General features: G+C 45.0%; 1 protein-coding gene across 2 annotated transcripts in view; it reads left to right on the forward strand.

The window, feature by feature from the left end:
* Positions 1 to 254: 254 nt before the first annotated feature.
* The window catches only part of PTGFRN (prostaglandin F2 receptor inhibitor), a 66,617-nt gene continuing 47,251 nt past the window's right edge, over positions 255 to 19,620 (forward strand). The window contains exon 1 of one of the 2 annotated variants that reach the window (XM_090120720.1): positions 255 to 441. In XM_090120720.1, the coding sequence (XP_089976846.1) occupies positions 378 to 441 (64 nt within the window). In that variant the 5' untranslated portion in view covers positions 255 to 377. The remainder of the gene's footprint in view (positions 442 to 19,620) is intronic. The other variant, XM_031612707.2, reaches the window with a different exon arrangement.

Consider the following 19,620-nt stretch of genomic DNA (forward strand, 5'->3'; position numbering starts at 1 on the left):
GCGCGGCCCCGGGCAGCCCACAGCCGCCTCCCGGCCTCTCTCGGCCACGTGCAGCGGCGCCCCTCTCCCCTGCCCCGCTGTCCGCGGGCGGACGGCTCCGGCTCTTCCCTCCCTTCTCGGCGGCGGGGGCCGGGCCGGGCCGGACCCGCACCTCCCCCGCTACCTGCGGGCGGGGGCGCGCGAGGGCGGGCGCTGGGGAAAGTTTGTCTCTGTGGTTGGCTGCGCGGCTCGGCGCGGCCGGTCGGGGCGGGCGGGCGGCTCCGAGCGCTCGCAGGGCAGCGGGAGGCGAGCGGCCGCCGGTCCCCGGGCGGAGGGAGGCGAGGAGAGCGCGTGCGGCGGCCGCCATCCGGCTGGCGAAGGGAGAGGCACCCGCCGGCATGGGGCAGCGCGGGGAGAGGGCGCCCTGCCTGCTCCCGCTCCTGCTGTTGCTGCTGCTGCTCGGTGAGCCCGGGGGCGGCGGGAGGGGGCCGGGGCAGGGCTGTGCTCGGCCGCAGGTAGCGGGGAGGGCAGGGCAGGGCAGGGCAGGCCCGGCCCGTCGGCGCTCGGCGCGGGAAGGGGGCCGGGCGCGCCGCCGGGCTGCGCCGTTCTCCGGTGGGCGACTGTCGCCCGCGGGCGTTAGCGGCCGGAGCTGCCCGCACGCCGCGGCTGGAGAAGTTTCGGAAGGGGGGAGGCCGGGGCCGCCGGGTACGGCCCGCTGGGAGCCGGGCTCCGCCGCACAGGTGCGAAGGGCTGGGGTGGGCGAGCAGGGAGGTGCCCGGGTGAGAGCCGTGCTCGCTGCGGGGGGCTGGCGGCTGGCGGGGGGGGTGCCCTGCAGTCGAGCCCTGCGACCGCCGCCGGGGCTCGACCGCAGGGCAGCCCCCCGCCAGCGCTCCGCCGGGCTCTCGGGTCAGAGGGAGCGAACTGCGAACTGCTGACAGTGTGCCCCCGCACCCCGCCCAGCAAGGCTTTTCTTCGAGCAGAGCGGTATTTGCTGACTTAGTTGGTGCTCGTACTTTTGACATCGCGATGACTAATTCTTTGCTATAACTGCCAGAGAGCGCTCTCCCCGTGGCCGGGCTGCGGGATCCTCCGCAGGGGGAATTCCCATAACCCTGTTCAGAAACAGAAAGGGAATGGTATTTCTCGAGCGAACGGCTTGGTAGGACAGGCAGGAAATCAAGGGCTCAGGTGAAGTTCTGAAGATCGCGCAGCCAAAAAAAAGAAGATATTGAGAAAGGTGTCCCGTTTTTATCCTTTTGAATTCCGGACCAAATAATCACAATAACTTAAAATGTGCATGCGGCTGGTCAAGCTGTGGTTTGTCTGAATGTTCTGAGCTGTGCTTTGGGTTTTGTTTTCTTTTTTTTAATTGCAGCGTGCTGTTAAAATCGAAAGCGCTTTTGTGTGCAGCGGGAAGAACCCTGAACTTCCCAGTGTGTGTATTTGCTGTGTGGATATCTGCTGCTATAGGGACTTGGCAGCTCTGTGAGGTACTCTGACTGCTCAGAGGTCACTGTGTGAGAGGCTGGCGAGGTGCTCCTCCTTTCACTGTGCAGAGAGGGGTGCTGCTGCCAGCGTGTGTTCTCTAGCAGCTCTTCAATAGAGAGGAGAGTTGTCTCTTTCTTTTAACCAGCATGCTGTAGGTATTGATGCATTTCTGTATAGCCAAGGTGGTAGGAAGGAGTTGAGGTTTGGAAGAGTTCGTTGGCACAGGCTGCCCGGGGAAGTACTGCAGTCACCATCCCCAGAGGCTTTTTTAGAACCGTTTAGATGTGGCACTGAGGGACATGGTTGGTGGTTGGATTGGGTGACCTCAGTAATGATTCTATGATCCCTTGTGTGTACTTAGACTTGATTCAGATTTTTACAAAATAACGCAAGAAATGGCCGAGGTATTTGGCTGTGGCAAATGTTTTCTCAGCTTTTTTTCCTTGACGCGGTGCCTTTGTTGTTTATCAGTGAAAGCACAGGTAAGGAGATGGTGGATCCTGGGCTAAAGGCCTAGGTAGAAGGCCTCACAAAATCCTCAGCAGAGCAGACCAGGCTGTGGGAAGATGTGGGATTCAAAGCAAGAGTGGTGTAAGAAGTGTGTTTACCTTTCCAGCCTGTGTTAAGGTTAGCAAACGATTGCTTAGTCACCTTTTTTTTCCAGCTCTTGCGCATCTTTCCAGGTTCAGGACTACTTTTCAGGGAGCACAGGTGCTTTTTCTGAAATTCTTCATCCGCGTTCTCCAGATTTCTCGATTGCAACGTTTTGACATGGCAACAGCTTGTTCTCTTTAGGTAGCCTCTGTTGTATTTGGCTCTAATCCCCGAATTGAGGTATAAGCCTGCCTCGACAAGATTTGAAGTAAGCAGTAGGGGTCACTTAGAAATGCAACCGCATGCTTGATTAGAGGAGAATGTATGTAAAAAATAATACATATCTGTCCATCAATCTGCATAAACAAATGCTCAGGGACGTTTGAGATTACGATTTCTGCATCTAAAAAACCGGTGGGTTAAATTGGTTTTGTGTGGTTGGTTTTTGGTGGTTATTTCCCAATCTCCATAATCCTTTCCGAATACTTAACTGCAAAACAGATGTATATATTTTCTTAATGAAGAAACAGTTACATATTTCAGTAAGGTACTTTTAGAAAAAGAATGTGTCAGTTGTCTGCTTTTAGATGCCTTTCACTGATGCAGAGAAGGACCTGGGGGTCTTGATAGATGAAAAACTTAACATGAGCCAGCAGTGTGCCCTTGTGGCTTGGAAGGCAAATGGTATCCTGGGCTCCATCAGAAGAGGGGTGGCCAGCAGGGACAGGGAGGTGATTGTCCTCCTCTACTCTGCCCTTGTGAGGCCCCATCTGGAGTACTGTGTGCAGGTCTGGAGCTCCCAGTACAAGAAAGACAGAAAGCTGTTGGAGAGGGTCCAGAGGAGGGCCACAAAGATGATCAGGGGACTGGAGCACCTCCCCTACAAAGACAGGCTGAGGGAGCTGGGCTTGTTCAGCATGGAGAAAAGAAGGCTGCAGGGTGACTTCATTGCAGCCTTTCAGTACCTAAAGGGAGCCTACAAAGAGGAGGGGAATCTACTCTTTGAAAGGGTAGATAACAGCAGAACAAGGGGAAATGGTTTTAAGTTGAGGGAGGGAAGATTTAGGTTGGATGTCAGGGGAAGCTCTTTACAGAGAGAGTGGTGAGGTGCTGGAACAGGCTGCTCAGAGAGGTTGTGGATGCCCTGTCCCTGGAGGTGTTCAAGGCCAGATTGGATGGGACCTTGGGTAACCTGGGCTAGTATTAAATGGGGAGGTTGGTGGCCCTGCATGAGACAGGGGGGTTGGAGATTCATGATCCTTGAGGTCCCTTCCAACCTGGGCCATTCTGTGATTCTGTGATGCATTTTTGTGTGAAGTCCTGTGTCTTAGGAGGCATAGGAGTAGACACATCTGAAAATGAGAATTATTCCTGATACAGAAAGAAATCAATCACTTGGAAGTTAATTTGGGAAGAACTTGAGCAAAACGTTAGTAATAAGGACTGGGTAAAGCAAGGGTTATGCCAGTGTCAGTCAAGGTCTCTAGGTCTGGAAGAAAGGACATTAGACGGACTGAAGTGAGGATATCTGTCATAATGGAAGTATGTCTTTTTAATGCTTTCCTTCTGACTTCTCCTGGAGCTACTGTAATAAGCTCCTAGGCCTGTCTTACTGGAGGTTCTGCTTCCTTAAAAAGTAAGTGGTGGTAAGTGATAAAGCCTAAAGTAGTTAGTGATAAAGATATCACTAACCATTGTCTATGGGTACAAGCATTACGATCTATATCCAGGAATAATGAGCCATTTCTTGCATGACCTTTGTTCTCAACCTGAAGAATCATAGAATCACAGAATGGTTTGAGTTGGATCCTTAAAGGCCATCCAGTCCAAATCCCCTGCAGTGAACAGGGACACCAGTGAACAGCTCCATCAGGTGCTCAGTGCACTGTCCAGCCTGACCTTGGGTGTCTCTAGGGACAGAGCATCAACCACCTCTCTGACCTCTCTGGGCAACCTGTTTCACTGCCTCACCACCCTTATTGAAAAAAGCTTTTCCTTTATATCCAGTCTAAATCCCCCACTCTTTATTTTGAAACTATTTCCCCTTGTCCTATCACCACAGACCCTGCTAAACAGTCTGTCCCATGCCTTCTTACAGCCCCCTGTAAACACTGAAAGGCTCTCTCAGGTCTCCCTGGAGCCTTCCCTTCTCAGGGCTGAACAGCCCCAGCTCTCAGCCTCTCTAAGCAGGGGAATTGTTCCATTCCTTGGGTCAAGAAGGTACCTCCAAACCGAATCGAAGAAGAAAGGTAGAGGCTGTCACATAAACAGGTGTGTTTGGACATTAGAATTTGCTGCTGTGAAGAACTGCTGTTCTGAGCACCTTGGTTGAGTCTTCTTATATGCTACAGCTGTATGGGAAGGCCAGTAAGTTTGCCCTGATGCTGCTTGAACCTTGTTGCAGCGTTGCAGAAGGGCTTCTAACTGTTACAGTAAGGTGAGACAAGCTGCAGGAGAAGTCTTACATGACTGGCTCTGAAGGAGCAGCCTAGAGAACTGTTTTGTCTGAATGGAGGCGGTGGCAAAATAGCGCTGCAGAAATACAAAGAAGAGCTGAAATAAGCTGAAATAGCTAATTTGTGATAATCTCTATGGCCAGATGGCATTTGCATGGATGCTGTAAAAGAACTGAATTGTTAGCTGAGCTATGGGAAGAATAAGTAAGTTATTAAGACACCGAATCCTGGACAATGTTTTACTCCTTTAAAAAAGGATCTGAAGACGGTTTTTGGAATTAATTGACTTGTGAACTTCAGGAATGAGAACTAATTAAAGACTGGAGCTCACAGGCAAGCTGTCACAGCTGCTGATAGGCAGGGCTGCCAGCAATGCCTGTAGTATGTCTGCTTGGTACTTTGTGTTATGAAGGACATCTCTGAAATTGTTTATTATCCTGCAAATCTTCAGGCTGAAATTTTAAGGGCTGAGTGTCTACCCTAGGTTGACCTCTTTTTTTTTTTTTTTTTTTTTTTCTCTCCCTTAGAAGACAAACAAACAAAAAAAGCTCAATTGTTTCCAACTTTTCCTCTTTGGAAATGGGGAAGGCAGGAAGCAGCAGGTTTTTTTTTTTTTTTTTTTTTTTTTCTTGGCCAGTTCTCCCTCCCTGGTCTCCAACAAATAATAACATTGCAGCTGCTAAGCTGAGAAGTTGTAGCACCTCTGTGCTTTTGAGCAAGGGGCTGGAAATTTGGCTGGAGTTAACTTTGCATTAAGAACGTGGCTTTTGCTGTTCTTATGAAAAATGCCCAAATTTGGCCACATTATAAGACTTGGAAAAGCATCCATTTCTAAAAGCTCTGTAGGGAATTAGTCTCGTGTCCCTAGAGAAAGCACTCTGTTGTTGCTTTCAAGGTGTCAAAAGATTATGGTTGGAATTAGGAGTGGGGAGGTGGAAGCTGCCTTTTTATTCCAATTTCAGAATTCTGTAAATGTGTAGAAAAGTGGGCTTTTTTTCTTTTTTCTTTTTTTTTTTTTGCCTTCTCCAAATTGGCCGGTATTGAAACAGCGCGCCTGTCTGTGTGGATCACTGATCGTATCTGCTCATGAGAGCCTGCTGCTTCAGCAGACAAAGTGTGTATCATCTTTCTTATATGTGGCTTTCTGAAAAATCAATGTAAACTTTATGTGCAGTTTGTAACTTCTGTTCTCTGGCTTCAGCTCTTCTCTCAGGCTGTTCTCCAGGTGTCTCCCTTTGTCCTTCACGCTGGCTGTAAAACATCTCCTGCTGCTAGTCCCCCCAAACCTGGAGAACTTACCCTACCCTTCCTGTCTAATAGGCTTGATCTGTCCAGGCTTGCCTTTCTGCTGACTTCCCTAAAGACGTAGCTTAGCTGTGCTGCTTCACGTTTCCTTCATGACTGCAGTTTGCATGCTTTCATAGCGACTCTTTTCTTGCCATATCGGTAGCCGTTAAAAGAGTTTGGTGGGACAATGACTGGGGTGGTGTTGGCTAGCAAGAGGCTGGTCCTGACAAAAACTCATTCTGCTTAGGTTTGTCAGCCTTCAGAAGAATAATTGCCAGTGTAAAGGACTTTGTTTCTGTGCGTGTTCCACTGTTACTTCCAACTGCAGAGAATTTAGCATTGTATTTCAGGCTTTGATGCAGTGTGGCTGTGGGGAATCTTTGAGCAGCTCTAACAGCATTGTTCTCCTACACGCATTAAAATGATTGTTGCAAGAGAGGCATCCATAGGGACTTCTGCCAGCTTCTTATTGATGTGTTCAGTTTCATCTATTGACACACTACCCTTCATTATTACACAGTGAGTCCTGTGGCAGTGGAATTTGCTATTAAATCTGCACTGCAAAAGAGAACTGGCAGTAGCCGCTTTAAAAGCAGCGTGACCTCTGTGTTTGCAAAGAATAGCTTCTAAATATGAAACAGATGCTGGGCTAATACAGGACATTTCCTAAATTTTCAAGGTACCAACTGTAATCATCTAGAAAAAAATACAGAGTTCGCATAACTTGTGAGTAATCATGTAAGATTCGGTACTATTTCTTTCCTCAGTAACATGTGATTTATTGGTACTTGCATGCGTTTGCGCCTGGATACAGCGAGTAATACCTAGGTGGAGAACAGGCAATTATTTGTTAGTGGGAACCAGTAGAATAAGCAGTGAGGTGTTGGTCTTTGCTTTCTGTGCTCCAATCCTACTCAGAGTGCTAGATGGTGGGGCAGGTGATATGTCTTCCTCTGGATTTTGCCATAAACTATTTTGTCCTTACAGAGCACTACCCATAATATGCGCCCAATGTTACAACCTCCACCTTTACCCAAATCACAGGATGGTTTGGATTGGAGGAGACCTTAAAGCCCACCCAGACCCAACCCCCTGCTATGGGCAGGGCTGCCCCCCCCAGCTCAGGCTGCCCAGGGCCTCATCCAACCCAGCCTTGAGTGCCTCCAGGTATGGGGCACCACAGCTTCTCTGGGCAACCAAGGAAGTGTTAAAATTTTCAGAAGCCTGGTGAAGCCCAGCAGCATCCCGTGTTTTGGGAGGTGGATGAAATTTGTGTGTATGTAAAGAGCCTTTCTGTTGTATGTAGAGTACGCTTGTTTATATTCAGTTCATATGGAGATTTAAATTAATGTTGAGTAATAAATCTGTTGCATCAACCTTGTTTCCCTTTGATCTCACAGTTTGGCTCTAGATGAGGCATGCAGTATATACGTCTTGGTTTAGAGAGCTGAAGTGCCTGGAGCAGGCTTCCATCAGGGAGGGAGTAAATAGTATGACAGCTTATCAGAGAAAAAATCACTCTGATCATCTGGAGATGGGAGGTGGCAAGGTAAGCGTCAGCCCTATGGTTCTGTCCTAAAGCAGTGTTGAACTGACATTAAAGCTATTGACTAAGCTCTGGATGCAGGCAGCTGTATTGATAGGCACCTGTCAATAGCTGCAAAACGACTCACTACCCTAGGTTTGGAAGGGTTTTATTAAAAAAAAAAAAAAGAGAGAGAATATAACAGGAGTCAATGGGCACAGAATTGTGGCTGTTGTTAGAAATCAGAGGTAGGTGAAGTAAGGTGAGGAAAGAGTGCTGGGGGGGGGACACTCTCTCCAGAGAGAAAGGGAATAGCTTGTTTAAAATGGAAGAATGAGACAAAAGTGTGTCCGTGTGGGGTGGTGGGGTTGGGGCAGCTATTGCCAGAAAACAATCCTGATAAAAGCCACAAGTTTCTTGAAGCTCTGCAAATAAATCTTGAAATGTCTGAGTCTTTCTGAGCAAAATTTTCTGCTCACCGCTGGCAGGTAAATGAAATATCTAATTGTGGACTCCTGCAGAGTATAAAACAAGGACTGAAGCGGGATGCGTGTGGCTGCAGGGCGTGTTGTGGTGTCTGAATTGATTGTGGTGTCTGCCTTTTGAGTCTGAAAGGGACGGCTGATGGGGGTGGCTGCAGCACTACTAATAGAGTTGCTGGGTGGGGTTGTCCTTCCAAAATAGCTGAACAAATGAGTCTTCAGCTTGTATCTTTGCTCCTGTTCAGCACTGAAGAGGGCACAGAGAGTGTGACTGTTCCAGACTTTGTCTTCCTGGTAAACCTATAGGGATCAACTGAGATGAGCCAAAGCTACTTGCCAAGGAACTGTTAAAGGTCATTTGAAAGATTTTTCCACTGACCCCTTAGTGTGAGCAGTTGGCTTTTGGTTAGTATATATACGTAGAGATTTTTCTCCCTTCCTGGAGCTGAGAGACACTTTGCTCTTCGTGCAGAGGCTGGTAACATATAGATTAATGCCAGGCACGTGCCAGGACAAGGCATCTCCATACCCAGACTTCCTTGAATTAACAGGTCCTATCTAAAACAAGAAGCTAGTCCCCCTTCAAGTGCTTTTCTGGAACTAGTGTATGCCACCAGGTAAATTGCTGGCTTCTCTTCCTTCTGTATTTTCCTCTTTCATCACACTTCTGATATTGGTGCACTGGGGTGAGAACTCTGTATATATGGATTTGGTCAAAGAACAGCATGAGTATTTCTGTCATACGAGTGACAATTTGGGGTCAATAACCTTTTTGTTCTAGGGTCTTACTTGCAATCCAGTGTGGCACTTCGGCTGTGTGACTGTCATGAAGTAACAGTCAGTTTTTGGAATGCAAACTGAGCTTTCCTTCTCAGAGGAGGCACTAACATGAGGCTTTCTGTGCCTGGTGCTTGGGTTAAAATGTGTTAGGAGGAGCAGTTTGCCAGGGAAATGATCAATCACTGAGTCACAGGGTGCACTTTGAAGAAGAACAGGTTATGCATGGGGGTGAAAAGATATCCGGAGGCTTTGGAAGGTAGAAAGCAATGACCCAGGCTACACATTCCTTGAATGATGTGGTAATGAAAGCTTTGTTACCACTTCACAGTGATGGTTTTCATAGACTTGGTCTAATGGTATGAAGTCTTTTTTTTTTGGGGTGGTGGGGGGAGGAAGGCTTGGGTGTATGGGATGGGAGGTAGAGGGAAATATGGCAGCAAGGTTACCTAGGTCTGAGGAAGTAGGGATATAGAAGATCTAGGAGTGAGGCATGCTGGACCACCTTAGGACCCTTTCCTTAGGACCTGTGTGTATTAAAGGTATTGAAGACTTGCTGAGAGGACTTAGCTGTAAGTTAGATATTCTTTCTTCGTACTCAGATTTCAAACTCTCATGTTGACTGGGATAATATGATGAAAAAATTTTGGGCTTTACACCTTGTGCAGGTTGTTAGAGGACGAAGATATCTAACACAAGACCTCATGCTGTAAAGAAGTGGTGGAGGACAGCTAATTGCAGGCAGTTTGGTAATGTGAAGGTAGAACTTTCTGCTTTTGAGCATGCTGGTGTGAGTCTGGCCTACAGGCTGGCCTTGCTGGGCTTATGTGAAATGAATTACTGATTTTGCTCCACTTCTGAGTGAACGTACATAGTCTGGTCTGGGAGAAATAGAGGCATGTCCTGGGTGACACAGTAGTCAGCAGATTTGGTCTTCGACAAGTGGCTGCATGAGCTCGGTACCTGATCTCTGATGCAAAACAGCCAGATGTGTGTTGGCTGTGCCTGGCACTTGCACATGGAAGTAGTTGAGAGGAAGTTTGCCCTGCTCTTGCCTGTTCTGTTTGAGTGGGTAAGCAAAGAACTTGGGCTTCGAAGTTATTTGAGTGCTTCTCGTTACTATTTAACATCACTGGTTTGCTCTGCACCTCTCCGTAAATGGTTGCTTTTACATGCCTTAGAAATATATAAATCATAAATTGGCAATTGTTTTCCATATGTATGGCCGAGGAGATTTTTAGCTTGTGTTAATTAATGCCCCTACCTTTAAGACCTCCTTGAAGTCCTTGATATATGCCATTAGATTATGACAGAAGAGTGATCTGAAGACCTGCCTGTTTAGTGGGACCCCTGAATCCCTCTCATGCAATTACATGTACAGCCTTTGCAGTAATTCACTTCTGAGTGTTATATTTACCCTTACATTACTTAAAACAGAGGTCTGTAGTACTTCAGAGGCAATCCTGCATGGAGGTAAATCCTGCTGAGTGTGAGCCAATTTTGTCTTACAACATATTCTGTTGAATTAAAGTTGGATGTCTTGGATGTGAGACATGCTTTCTAAAGATGTGCAAAATAGAGCAAATACGGCTCCCTGTGCTTTTGTTCAGCCGTGTTGCATCCCGTGGAGAGGGCAGGTTCTTACATTCAGCATAGTACGGGCATTGGTGGGAACTTGCGGGCATCTGTGGCTCTGGTTCAAGAGCCTGAAGGCATCTTCCAGCTGGCCTGCCTGGGCCAAAGCTTTTCTCCTTATTGGAAAAGATGATGTCTGTGCTATATGTATTGAAACAGATAAAGTGGGGTGAATGGCCACTGAGAAATTCGAATAGAACTCATTTAGAGAGAATTCTGCCTCTCAGATGATGGATACAGTTGAGGTTTTTAGGAGAATGAATCTTTCTCTTGCCCTCTTTCAGAATGTCTATTTCTGTACATGAAGTCATCTTTTGCTGGCCTTTTCTTTTCTCCATTTGAATCCACTACTACCTAAACAGTCGTCTCAGCAGTGTCAGAAGTATGAATGCTGGCAAAGGTTTTGTCAGGTTGTCTGGGTTGTTTAGCTCTGCAGGAGAGTGAAATTGTGCAGAGGTTCCTCACTGTGTCTCTATCGAAATGAGGACTGGTATGGCATCTCTTCCAGTGAATCAGTTGGCCTAAAGAACGCTAAGGAATATTGCCTTAGACCACTGTGTTACATAAATATACTGCTACTGGATTATACAGTTATTCTGTGACTTGGAGTTATAATTCTGATTATGATTTCTGCTGCGTGTATGCTGAATTATGCACTGTGTGGAAGCTGTCACGAGTTTCAAGTAATAACAAAACTGGAGTTTAAAACCAAGTGAGCCCTGAAATGAAATAGTTGGCAGAATACTCTTTGAATTTATGGTGATAGTCACAGAAAAATAATAATGTCCATTTCTAGACTTTTTTTCACATACTTAGTATCTTTTAATTCTCAGTTTGCTTAAGTTTATTATTATTTTTTAATGTTGAGATGGAAACTAAGTGGAACTAATTAGTGTTTTCTTTCCTCTGTCCTTTCAATACAAGAATGTCGTCAAAGCCCTGGAGCATGTCCAGAAAAGGGCAACAGAACTGTGAGGGGTCTGGAGCACAAGTCTTATGGGCAGTGGCTGAGAGAACTGGGATTGTTCAGTCTGGAGAAGAGGAGGCTCAAGGGAGATTTTATAGCTGTCTATAACTGCCTGAGGAGGTTGTAGCAAGGGGGGGTCAGCCTCTTCTCCCATATAACTAGTGATAGGACAAGAGGGAATGATGCAAGTGGTGCCAGGGGAGGCTCAGGTTGGATGTTAGGAAGCATTTCTTCTCCAAAGAAGATGCTGGAATGGGCTGCCCAGGGAAGTGGTGGAGTAACCATCCCTGAAAGTGTTCAAGAATGATGTGGACGTGGTACACTAAGGAACGCAGTTTAGAGGGGAAATATTGGTGATAGGTTGACGGTTGGAGTAGATCATCTTGGAGGTCTTTTTCAACCTTGGTGATTCTGTGCTTCTGTATTGCTGGTGTTTAAGGACAATATGTGGACAAGCATTGAACTACGTGATGTCCAGGCTTAGCAGAAGCTTATGAAATCAGGCTGAGAAAGTCTGTCCTTCCGTTCACTCCCTTCACAGGCAGAAATTAAAGAGCCTCAATTTAAACTCTTCCCTGTAGGGTATTTCCCATAACTCCAAAAGTGGCCATGGTCTTAGCTTGTCATTGATATTTCTGATGTGTGCGCGCTTCAATGATATTCAACCATGGCACATTTCTGCAAAGATAGATAGATGCTGAAACAGTCAGCAACAGTAATGATTAATTTGTTATTAACTTCCAGAATGGACATTCAGGGATGCGGCTTTCACCTCTGCTGTTGTTTCAGGCTCTCTGCATGGAACTTAGAGCTTTGGCTTGTGGTTGGTCGGTGGGTATCACTCTGAGCTTGGACTAAAATGTGTGTAAGTATGGATGTTCCACATTGAAAATAGGGTTATGATTATCATTTCAGTTCAGTTCTGCTTACAGGGTGATTTTTTTCAGTGGTAATTGGTTGTCTGGCCATGCCTGTGACTCTTCCCTAGCAGTCAACTATGTACATAACCTTTCTTAAAGAGCTTATCAGCTAGGAATAAGAAGTGTTTTTGATGATTTAGAGGACTGTGCCTGAGAGCGTTCTTCTTCCAGAGATTTTGTAATCTGAATAATGTGATGTGAGTACAGCTTTATTAGAATTGTAAACTCCCATAATGATCAGAAGGGAAGAATGCATCTGCCAGGCGGATTAATGAAGATGGTTCTTTTCATCAGTAGAGAGATTTTTTCAATAGAATCTCAGAGAATTCTGGGAGATCTTAGTGATTGTACTAAGCGTCTATAGATGATGGATAGGAAGTGAATTTCTTGTGTTGACCTGCTAAAAGATGAAAGTACTGCAATGTGAAAAGGCCAGGCAAAAATCTCAATACTTTAAAGCTGCCAAGGGAAGATAATTAGGAAAGTGTTAAACTGATTTTTTTTTTTTTAAACACCTATTTTCTTTAGTAAAGTGGATCTCCTTGTACGATAAAAGCAGAGTGCTTCCTTTCAGCGTAGGGATAGACTGGACTTCTGTACTTCAAGACTTTGTAGCAATCTCTTGTCCGAGGCTTATTTATTCCTTGTGAAAGGGTCAAAGATCTTGAAATAAAATGTGTTTTGTATGGTGAAAGGCAGAACCCAAACTGGTAGTGTGTTCTGTATTCTGCATTTTGGTTCTTTGTAGGGCTTAGGCTATAAAACTGCAACAGAGGAGGCATTTATAGGCTGCTGTTGCATTGCATTATGGCTGGTGCTCTTCTGCTTGGATTCTTTAAAATGTCTTAATTTGATGTTGTGTGTTTTAACTGGCTGAAACTCCTGGGAAATGCTCTTCAGATCGTTAATCTCTTAAAAACCTGTTCTTATTTCTGAAAAATTTAGTGGGGACGCAGGGAGTGAGGTGAGGTGGAAGTCGTGTGGTTAAGTGTAGTGCTCTGTAAATGCTTTCCCTTCTGTGCAGCTCTTCTTTGCCAGCAGCCTACAAGGAACTTTGTTGTTTTCTTACAACAGTAATAATTCTGATTGCTGTCTAATAGCAAACAGGCTTTTGTTATAGGATATTTCCTGATGTTGAGCAGCATTTAGTGCCGTTTCTGCTTATCCTATTCTGCTAAAGCTTGCGAGAGCAGGCTTTCTCTTCAGTTTACTTGCATCCTAAGTGACAAAAGCACACCTCTTGGGTATAGGCTGGTGTTGTGCAGCTGCCTGTCACATTTCTGTTTTTCTCCTGATTTTCTTATGTATAGGTCAGCATTCTGCATTTGCATTCTGAAAGGTATGTCGGTTCATACTGTCCTTGCTGCTAAGGCTGGGTGAATAGTTAGTTCTCCTTGACCTCTCATGGCACATTATGGAAAAGGATCAGAACTTGCTCTGTATTTTGTACAGCAGTGTTTCTTGGTGTTGCTTTTCAGAGCCTAATCAAAAGTACGTCTGGGGAATAGGAACTCTCCTTGTGTGTGTTGAGTCCATCTCTGTTACCAGAGTGCCATTTGTGAGCGAAGGGGGCAGTTCAGAGAGATGCATTTGAGCTAAAATGAGCTAAAATCTCAAAGATGCTTAGGAGATGCTACTGAGAATCTTTTCTCACTGTTTAAAAGTGTGGACTGCTAATTTTAGTGTCTGTGGGCAAGTCTGCAGCTTTCCTGATGATTTTTAACACCCTCAAATTTCTAAATTGCTGTTGTATTTTCCACGTTCTGTTCACGTGGTGCTCTATATTGTGTGCTGTTAGACAGCTGCTGTGCTTGCATCAGGCATCATTTCTTTTCAGTCAATGCTAAAATAGTTTTTCCCTTGTGTTAATGCAGTGGCTGGCGTAAGACTTCTGAGATTTAGCCTGCAATGTGCTGTTGCTGATGCAATGGTTATTTGCAACTTGCACTGTTGTCATCTTATGCTGTAAGCGTGCACTGATTCAGGAGCCTGCAAATGGCTGTCGTGCTCTTTGGTGGGATGAAGTTGAGCTGTGGAGGGTTTTTTGGTTTTTTTTTTTTTTCAGTTGTAAAATTGACTCTGGGTCCTGCCTGTTCTTCCCAGTACAGCAAATGTGAGGATGCCTAGGGTGCGTGCAATCTGCTGTCTGTTTCAGTGTAAGCTGATTATAAGTGCTAGTTACAGAATAATTTCACAAATCTAAGTTTCACCCAAATAAACAGCTCCTTATTTTGTATGTAGATTGTCTCATAAGCAGTGTAACCATGTGAAAGCTCTGCCAGGAGACTGGAGCAGAAAAGAAACAAGTGGTTTCCCTCTGGGCTTCTCTCAGAAATTGTTTTCCTCTTCTTGCTGCTCGGTTCTCTACCTGCCTTTCTCTCCTATGTTGCTCCGCCCCAGGGTTCCCTCTCTTCTGATTTTAAGAATTACTTGAACATTTGGTATTCTTGCATTCTTTTTCTTGCCTCCTCACCACCTGAGGAACAGGCAATGGAAAGAAGGATTTCTCTTCCACACTCCTGAAGCTGGAGAGGGAGCAGTGTGACGCCTAACATCCATTTGGCCTTGCGTCGTGCCTCTGACAGCAGCCAGGGCTGGATGCCTAAGGAGGGGTGAGCACACACTGTGACCATCCTCTCACCACCATCTGTAGCTTAAAGGCCTCCTAAGTTAGAGGTGGTATCCCCGTGTTTAACCTCAAACTTTTCTTCCCAAAGCCTGCTGATCAGTGGGCATTGCGTTTGAGCTCTTGAAGTTTCATTTTCTGAAGTGTGCTGGGTGAAGGTGCATATTGACTGATCTTTGTCTGCATGTTAACTTTCCCTTTCTCTTTTATCACCTGTGATGTTGACCTTCCTGTATGCAGCATGCCAACGACAGCAGCAAAGTCAATACTTTTGAGATATATTTTTTAAAAGTGGGAGTAACAGGAAGCATTTTAAGATGTGTATTTAGGCATGCTTATCTGAAAATTAGTAGCTAATGGCTGAATGCCAAATACTAAGATTCCAAAAAGCAATACATTGCAATGCAGTCTCTGCTATACTGGCTGCATGTGGATTTCTTGAATGTCTGATACTATAAAATTCTTCCGAAGCTTAAGTGTATGTGACATTCTGTAGTGCTGTGTGTTACTGTGTATACAAGGGAGGCCATTCAGTGTTGATTGTAGAGAAAAGAGTAGATACTATTGCAAATGCTGCAAGTTAGTTGAAAAAGGAGCAGTGAAAACTTGCCGGCCTGTAATATAAAGGGGAAAAAAGGCTTTTCATTTGTGATGGGGAACAAGAGGTGACTGCTTGACTTCTTCAGCCAGGCACTGAATTGATGAGCTTCACTGTTCTGCTACTGGAGATAACAAAATACCCGCACTGAATGCAGGGCAAGGTTTTCAGAGGTGATGGAGGGCTTGAGGCGGCGAGCTCGAAATGTTACAAAGAGACTTGGCTCCCGAGGTTAATACTCAGGGTTTTTTGAAAGTTGAGTCTTTTGATTTCTTGAACAAGCTAACTTTGCTCACCAGAATGGAGTGTTGTGGGTTTTTTCTTTTTCTTTCTTTCTTTTTCTTTTTCTTTTTTTTTTCCTGCTTGCTCTAGAAAAGACAGGTACAAAAGTACAAAAGATTTTGTTTCTCTCCAGTATGAGGGCAATCAGGAGCAGAGCTGCACCAGGTGTGAGTCTTGCATGAGGTAGTTCAGCTCTCTGTGGATTTTGGAATTCTTCATGTGTTGCCACATGCCTGTACCTGTCCACCCATCCCAGCAAGTAGCCTCGTTTTGCCTCGTCTAGGTAAACAGCAGCCTCATATGATGCCATTTCCTTTTGTGGCAAGAACTGCTTTCTAGAGGTAGAATTCAAGGAAAAGGCAGGTAATTACACAGCTAATTTGCCTTCAGACTCTTGGAGACAGTGTTTTCTGGCAAGTCTTCAGCTCTTGCACACTCTTTTCAGAAGCTTTTGGCTGTGGAATTTGTTCAGCAGGGTTAAGCAGCACTGCAGAGAGTGGGCGGTTTTCATATCGGAGGCATACATGTGTTGATGGCTTAACTCACATTTATGACTTAGGGAAGAATTCCCATTTCCTCATTGAAATTCTAGAGTTAGATGTGAACAGTCCTTTAAGTATCCTTCGGGAGGAGTGCGCAGGCAACATCTTTGTTTCCATTTTCTTTGGGGTTAGGATTGAATTTCTGAGGTGAATCTTCTCACAGCACACCTGCTGTGCTTCAGTTGCCCTGCAGTCTTTGGCCTATGGCACTAAACCCAGCCTGGGGCAAACCCCCAGCGTAGTGTGGCTCTGGAGGCCTCAACACCAGCAGCCCTCTATCTACAATCTTTTTTCCTTTGAGACTAGCTGCTAGAGTAGACAGTTGTGCCAGTCTTGTGAATTTGTAGATGATGGAATATAAGCTTTTTCTGTATTTTAAATCATAGAATCATTTGAGTTGGAAGGGACCTGTATAGGCCCTCTAGCCCAACTCCCCTGCAATGAACAGAGACACCTACAGCTCCATCAGGTGTTCAGAGACCTGTCCAGCCTGACCGTGGATGTCTCCAGGGACTGGACATCTACCACCTCTCTGGTCAACCTGTTACAGTGCCTCACTACCCTTACTGAAAAAAAACTTGTCATCTATATCAAGTCTAATTCTCCCCTCTAGTAGTTTGAAACCATTTCAGACTGTCACAACAGACCCTGCTAAAGTGTTGGTCCCCTTCCTTATTGCAACCCCCCAAATATTAGTGAAGTAAATAAACAGAGTGCCTTGTTTTCCATCTATTATCTAAATGCCTTATTCTCAATTTTCAGGAGTCTTAATGCAAGGAACCTGATTGATTTAAATGTTGTTGTTTCTTTTGAAGTTTTTTTCTGGTGTCTCTGGAACTGCCTGTGTTGATATATAAGTCTCTTTCAAACAATGAGGAGTGCTGTGGCATGTCTGTTTCAGAGCCAGCTGTTTTACAGACCCATCTGGGGATAATTTTATTTAATGTTTTGTGTGGGGTTACACAGACCCTCTTGCAGACCTTGACTTGAGTCCCCGTGCATCGTTTAGATGCTGTTTTATGTCCCTAATCTCCTGTATTTTTCTTATCTAGACCCCTTCCTTCCTCTTGCTCCCTCCCTACCAGCAGTCTTCTCTTTTGCAAGATGGAGACAATCCTGTAATGAAAAATATCTCTTTCTGAGGCAGGGATAATTTAACTTGTTCATGGTTGTTGGTTTTTTTTTTTTTTTTTTTTTTTTTTTTAATGGTAGAGACAGATTAGCTGCCTTTTCTGGGGCAGGAGAGTTTCTCATACTTGGTCCCTTAGCAAATAACAGAAGCTCAGGCACAACAAGTATTGTAAATACCTTGCACTCCTGTTCTCAGTTACAGAATTAGTTATGTAAACCTCATATTAAAGAAGGAAGAGCCCTGGTGTGTCTTAAATCATGCTCTGTGTGTACACGCATGCGTACAGTTCCTTCTTGTCTAGGAGAAAAATATCTGTGCTCCTAACATGCAAGCTCTATAGAGATTAGCATACTAAACAGTGTTGCTCTGCATGAACTGAAATTGGCTTTGAGTGCTAATTGGATCTGTGGGTTTTGAGGGGGGGGGAGGCTGGAAGACATTGCCCTCTTGTTTTCCAGGTTGCAGGCAAGAGTATAGACAAGGTGGGGGTCGAGGTGTCTATGAGGAGTGAACTGAGCTCCTGAGCTGTAGGGTTACCAGCTGATATAATTGAAGCTGTCTCCTGTGCTCTTGTTTATGTCTTTACCGAGCTGTGCAGATCTTTCTACTCTCATCTTTATGTTTAGAAACGTGGCGATACAGGGAAATGAACACCAAATTAGATCACAGGCATTCCTGGTTTCAATTTCTGACACCTCCTGTTGTCCTGCATGCATGTGCTGTAGTTGGTAGACTGTCCAGGTATACCTGCCAAATCACTGGCAGTAGCCATGCTTCTGCACTTGACTATGCATGCCGACATGACACAGGCACTTATTCCTGTTCCATGACACCTGTTCTTTGTGCATCTGTTGTTGGCATTTCTAATGTGGCTTCTTGCTTGGACATTATGTATGTTGAAGATGGACCGTTAGATAATTAAATTACGGTTAAAGAGGATTACTCAATAAACACTGAGATCCATCCCTCTATGGGCTCCTATAGCTGCAGATCAATTGTCAAGAACTGAGCTGGGGTGGGCCAGTGCCATACGCTGCCATGGCCAGCAGTTTCAGCAACCTTGCTGACTCGTCGCTGCCTTCTGTAATCTCTCACAACAGCAGATGCAAAGGGAGTGAAGCTGTCCTGGATCCCAAACCTGCCAGAGAGTCTGAGCCTGAAATGGGTGCTGGGATGCTCCAAGTGGTGGCTGGTCTGCATGGTTGTTTCTCTTATCTCAACAGTGGAATGCTTACTGGGAAATTAGCCTCTGTGTACTGAGAGTTGAAGTGATCCCCTGGTAGAGCTTTTGGGAAAGTAACGGGTAAGGCTCATATCTGAATTATTAAAGCATGCATGTGGCTCTTTTTAACTCCTCTGCCAATCTGCTTTAGGCTTCACTTGTCTTTAGAGAGGATTTCATCTGATATAGATGAAGTGTGGGGTTGAATTGAGGTGGATCAGGACCACCAAATTTGAGCAGGTAAAACTAACAGAAGCTATTGTGGTGTTTGTTTTTGTTTGTTTTTAATGAATGAAAAGTAAAAGCCATACTGGATTTAGCACTTCTTATATTGGAAAATGTGGTTAATGGTTTTGGATATTACCTAGCAGTAAAGATAACTGAAAAAAAAAGAGGACCTGCTTCACACCATTAAAAACTAGTGTCTGCTGCTCTGGAAAGAAAAGAGGGATAATAATAGAGATTGTTTTGGGGAGAGGGGAGCCAGGAGTGTTCTAAGATTTCCCTTTTAAAATGAATATTTTGTGAAATTATTTAGCAATGTGCTTCACAGATTTATAGAATCATAAAATGGCTTGGGTTAAAAGGGATGCTAAGGATCATTGAGTTCCAACCTCCTTGCCACATGCAGGTCCACTAACCTCCAGATCTGCTACTAGTCTAGGTTGCCCAGGGGCCCCTCCAACCAGGTCTTCAACATAATATGTGCATCTTTTAAAAAGTCTTTTGACATAAATACATTTCCCTAGTTTTACAATTTTCCCATCTTTTCTAGGTGCTATGTTAAAATCATGCTGGTTAAAAAATTTATTAGCTTTTATAGTTTAACATGGTCTTAGATTTAGATTTTTTGTCTTGTGTTGGATTTTCATGCTCAGTGTGATTTTACTTAATGCAAATTTAGAAATCATTTATTCTAGACTGATTGTTTCCTCAATTAAATCCGAAGAAGAACGCTCAGTTCGATATTAGAGATGTGCTACATTCCACACAGAGCAAAGAGGATGGTTGGTCTCTGCCCAGAGGAAATTACAATATAGAGCAAATGGATTTGGGCTGCTCTGCTTGGTTCCAACTGCTATGGGAAAGATCTAAGATAACAGATAAG

This window comes from Phasianus colchicus, chromosome 1 (assembly GCF_987193195.1).
Source record: "Phasianus colchicus chromosome 1, bPhaCol1.hap1.1, whole genome shotgun sequence".
NCBI classification, from domain to species: domain Eukaryota; kingdom Metazoa; phylum Chordata; class Aves; order Galliformes; family Phasianidae; genus Phasianus; species Phasianus colchicus.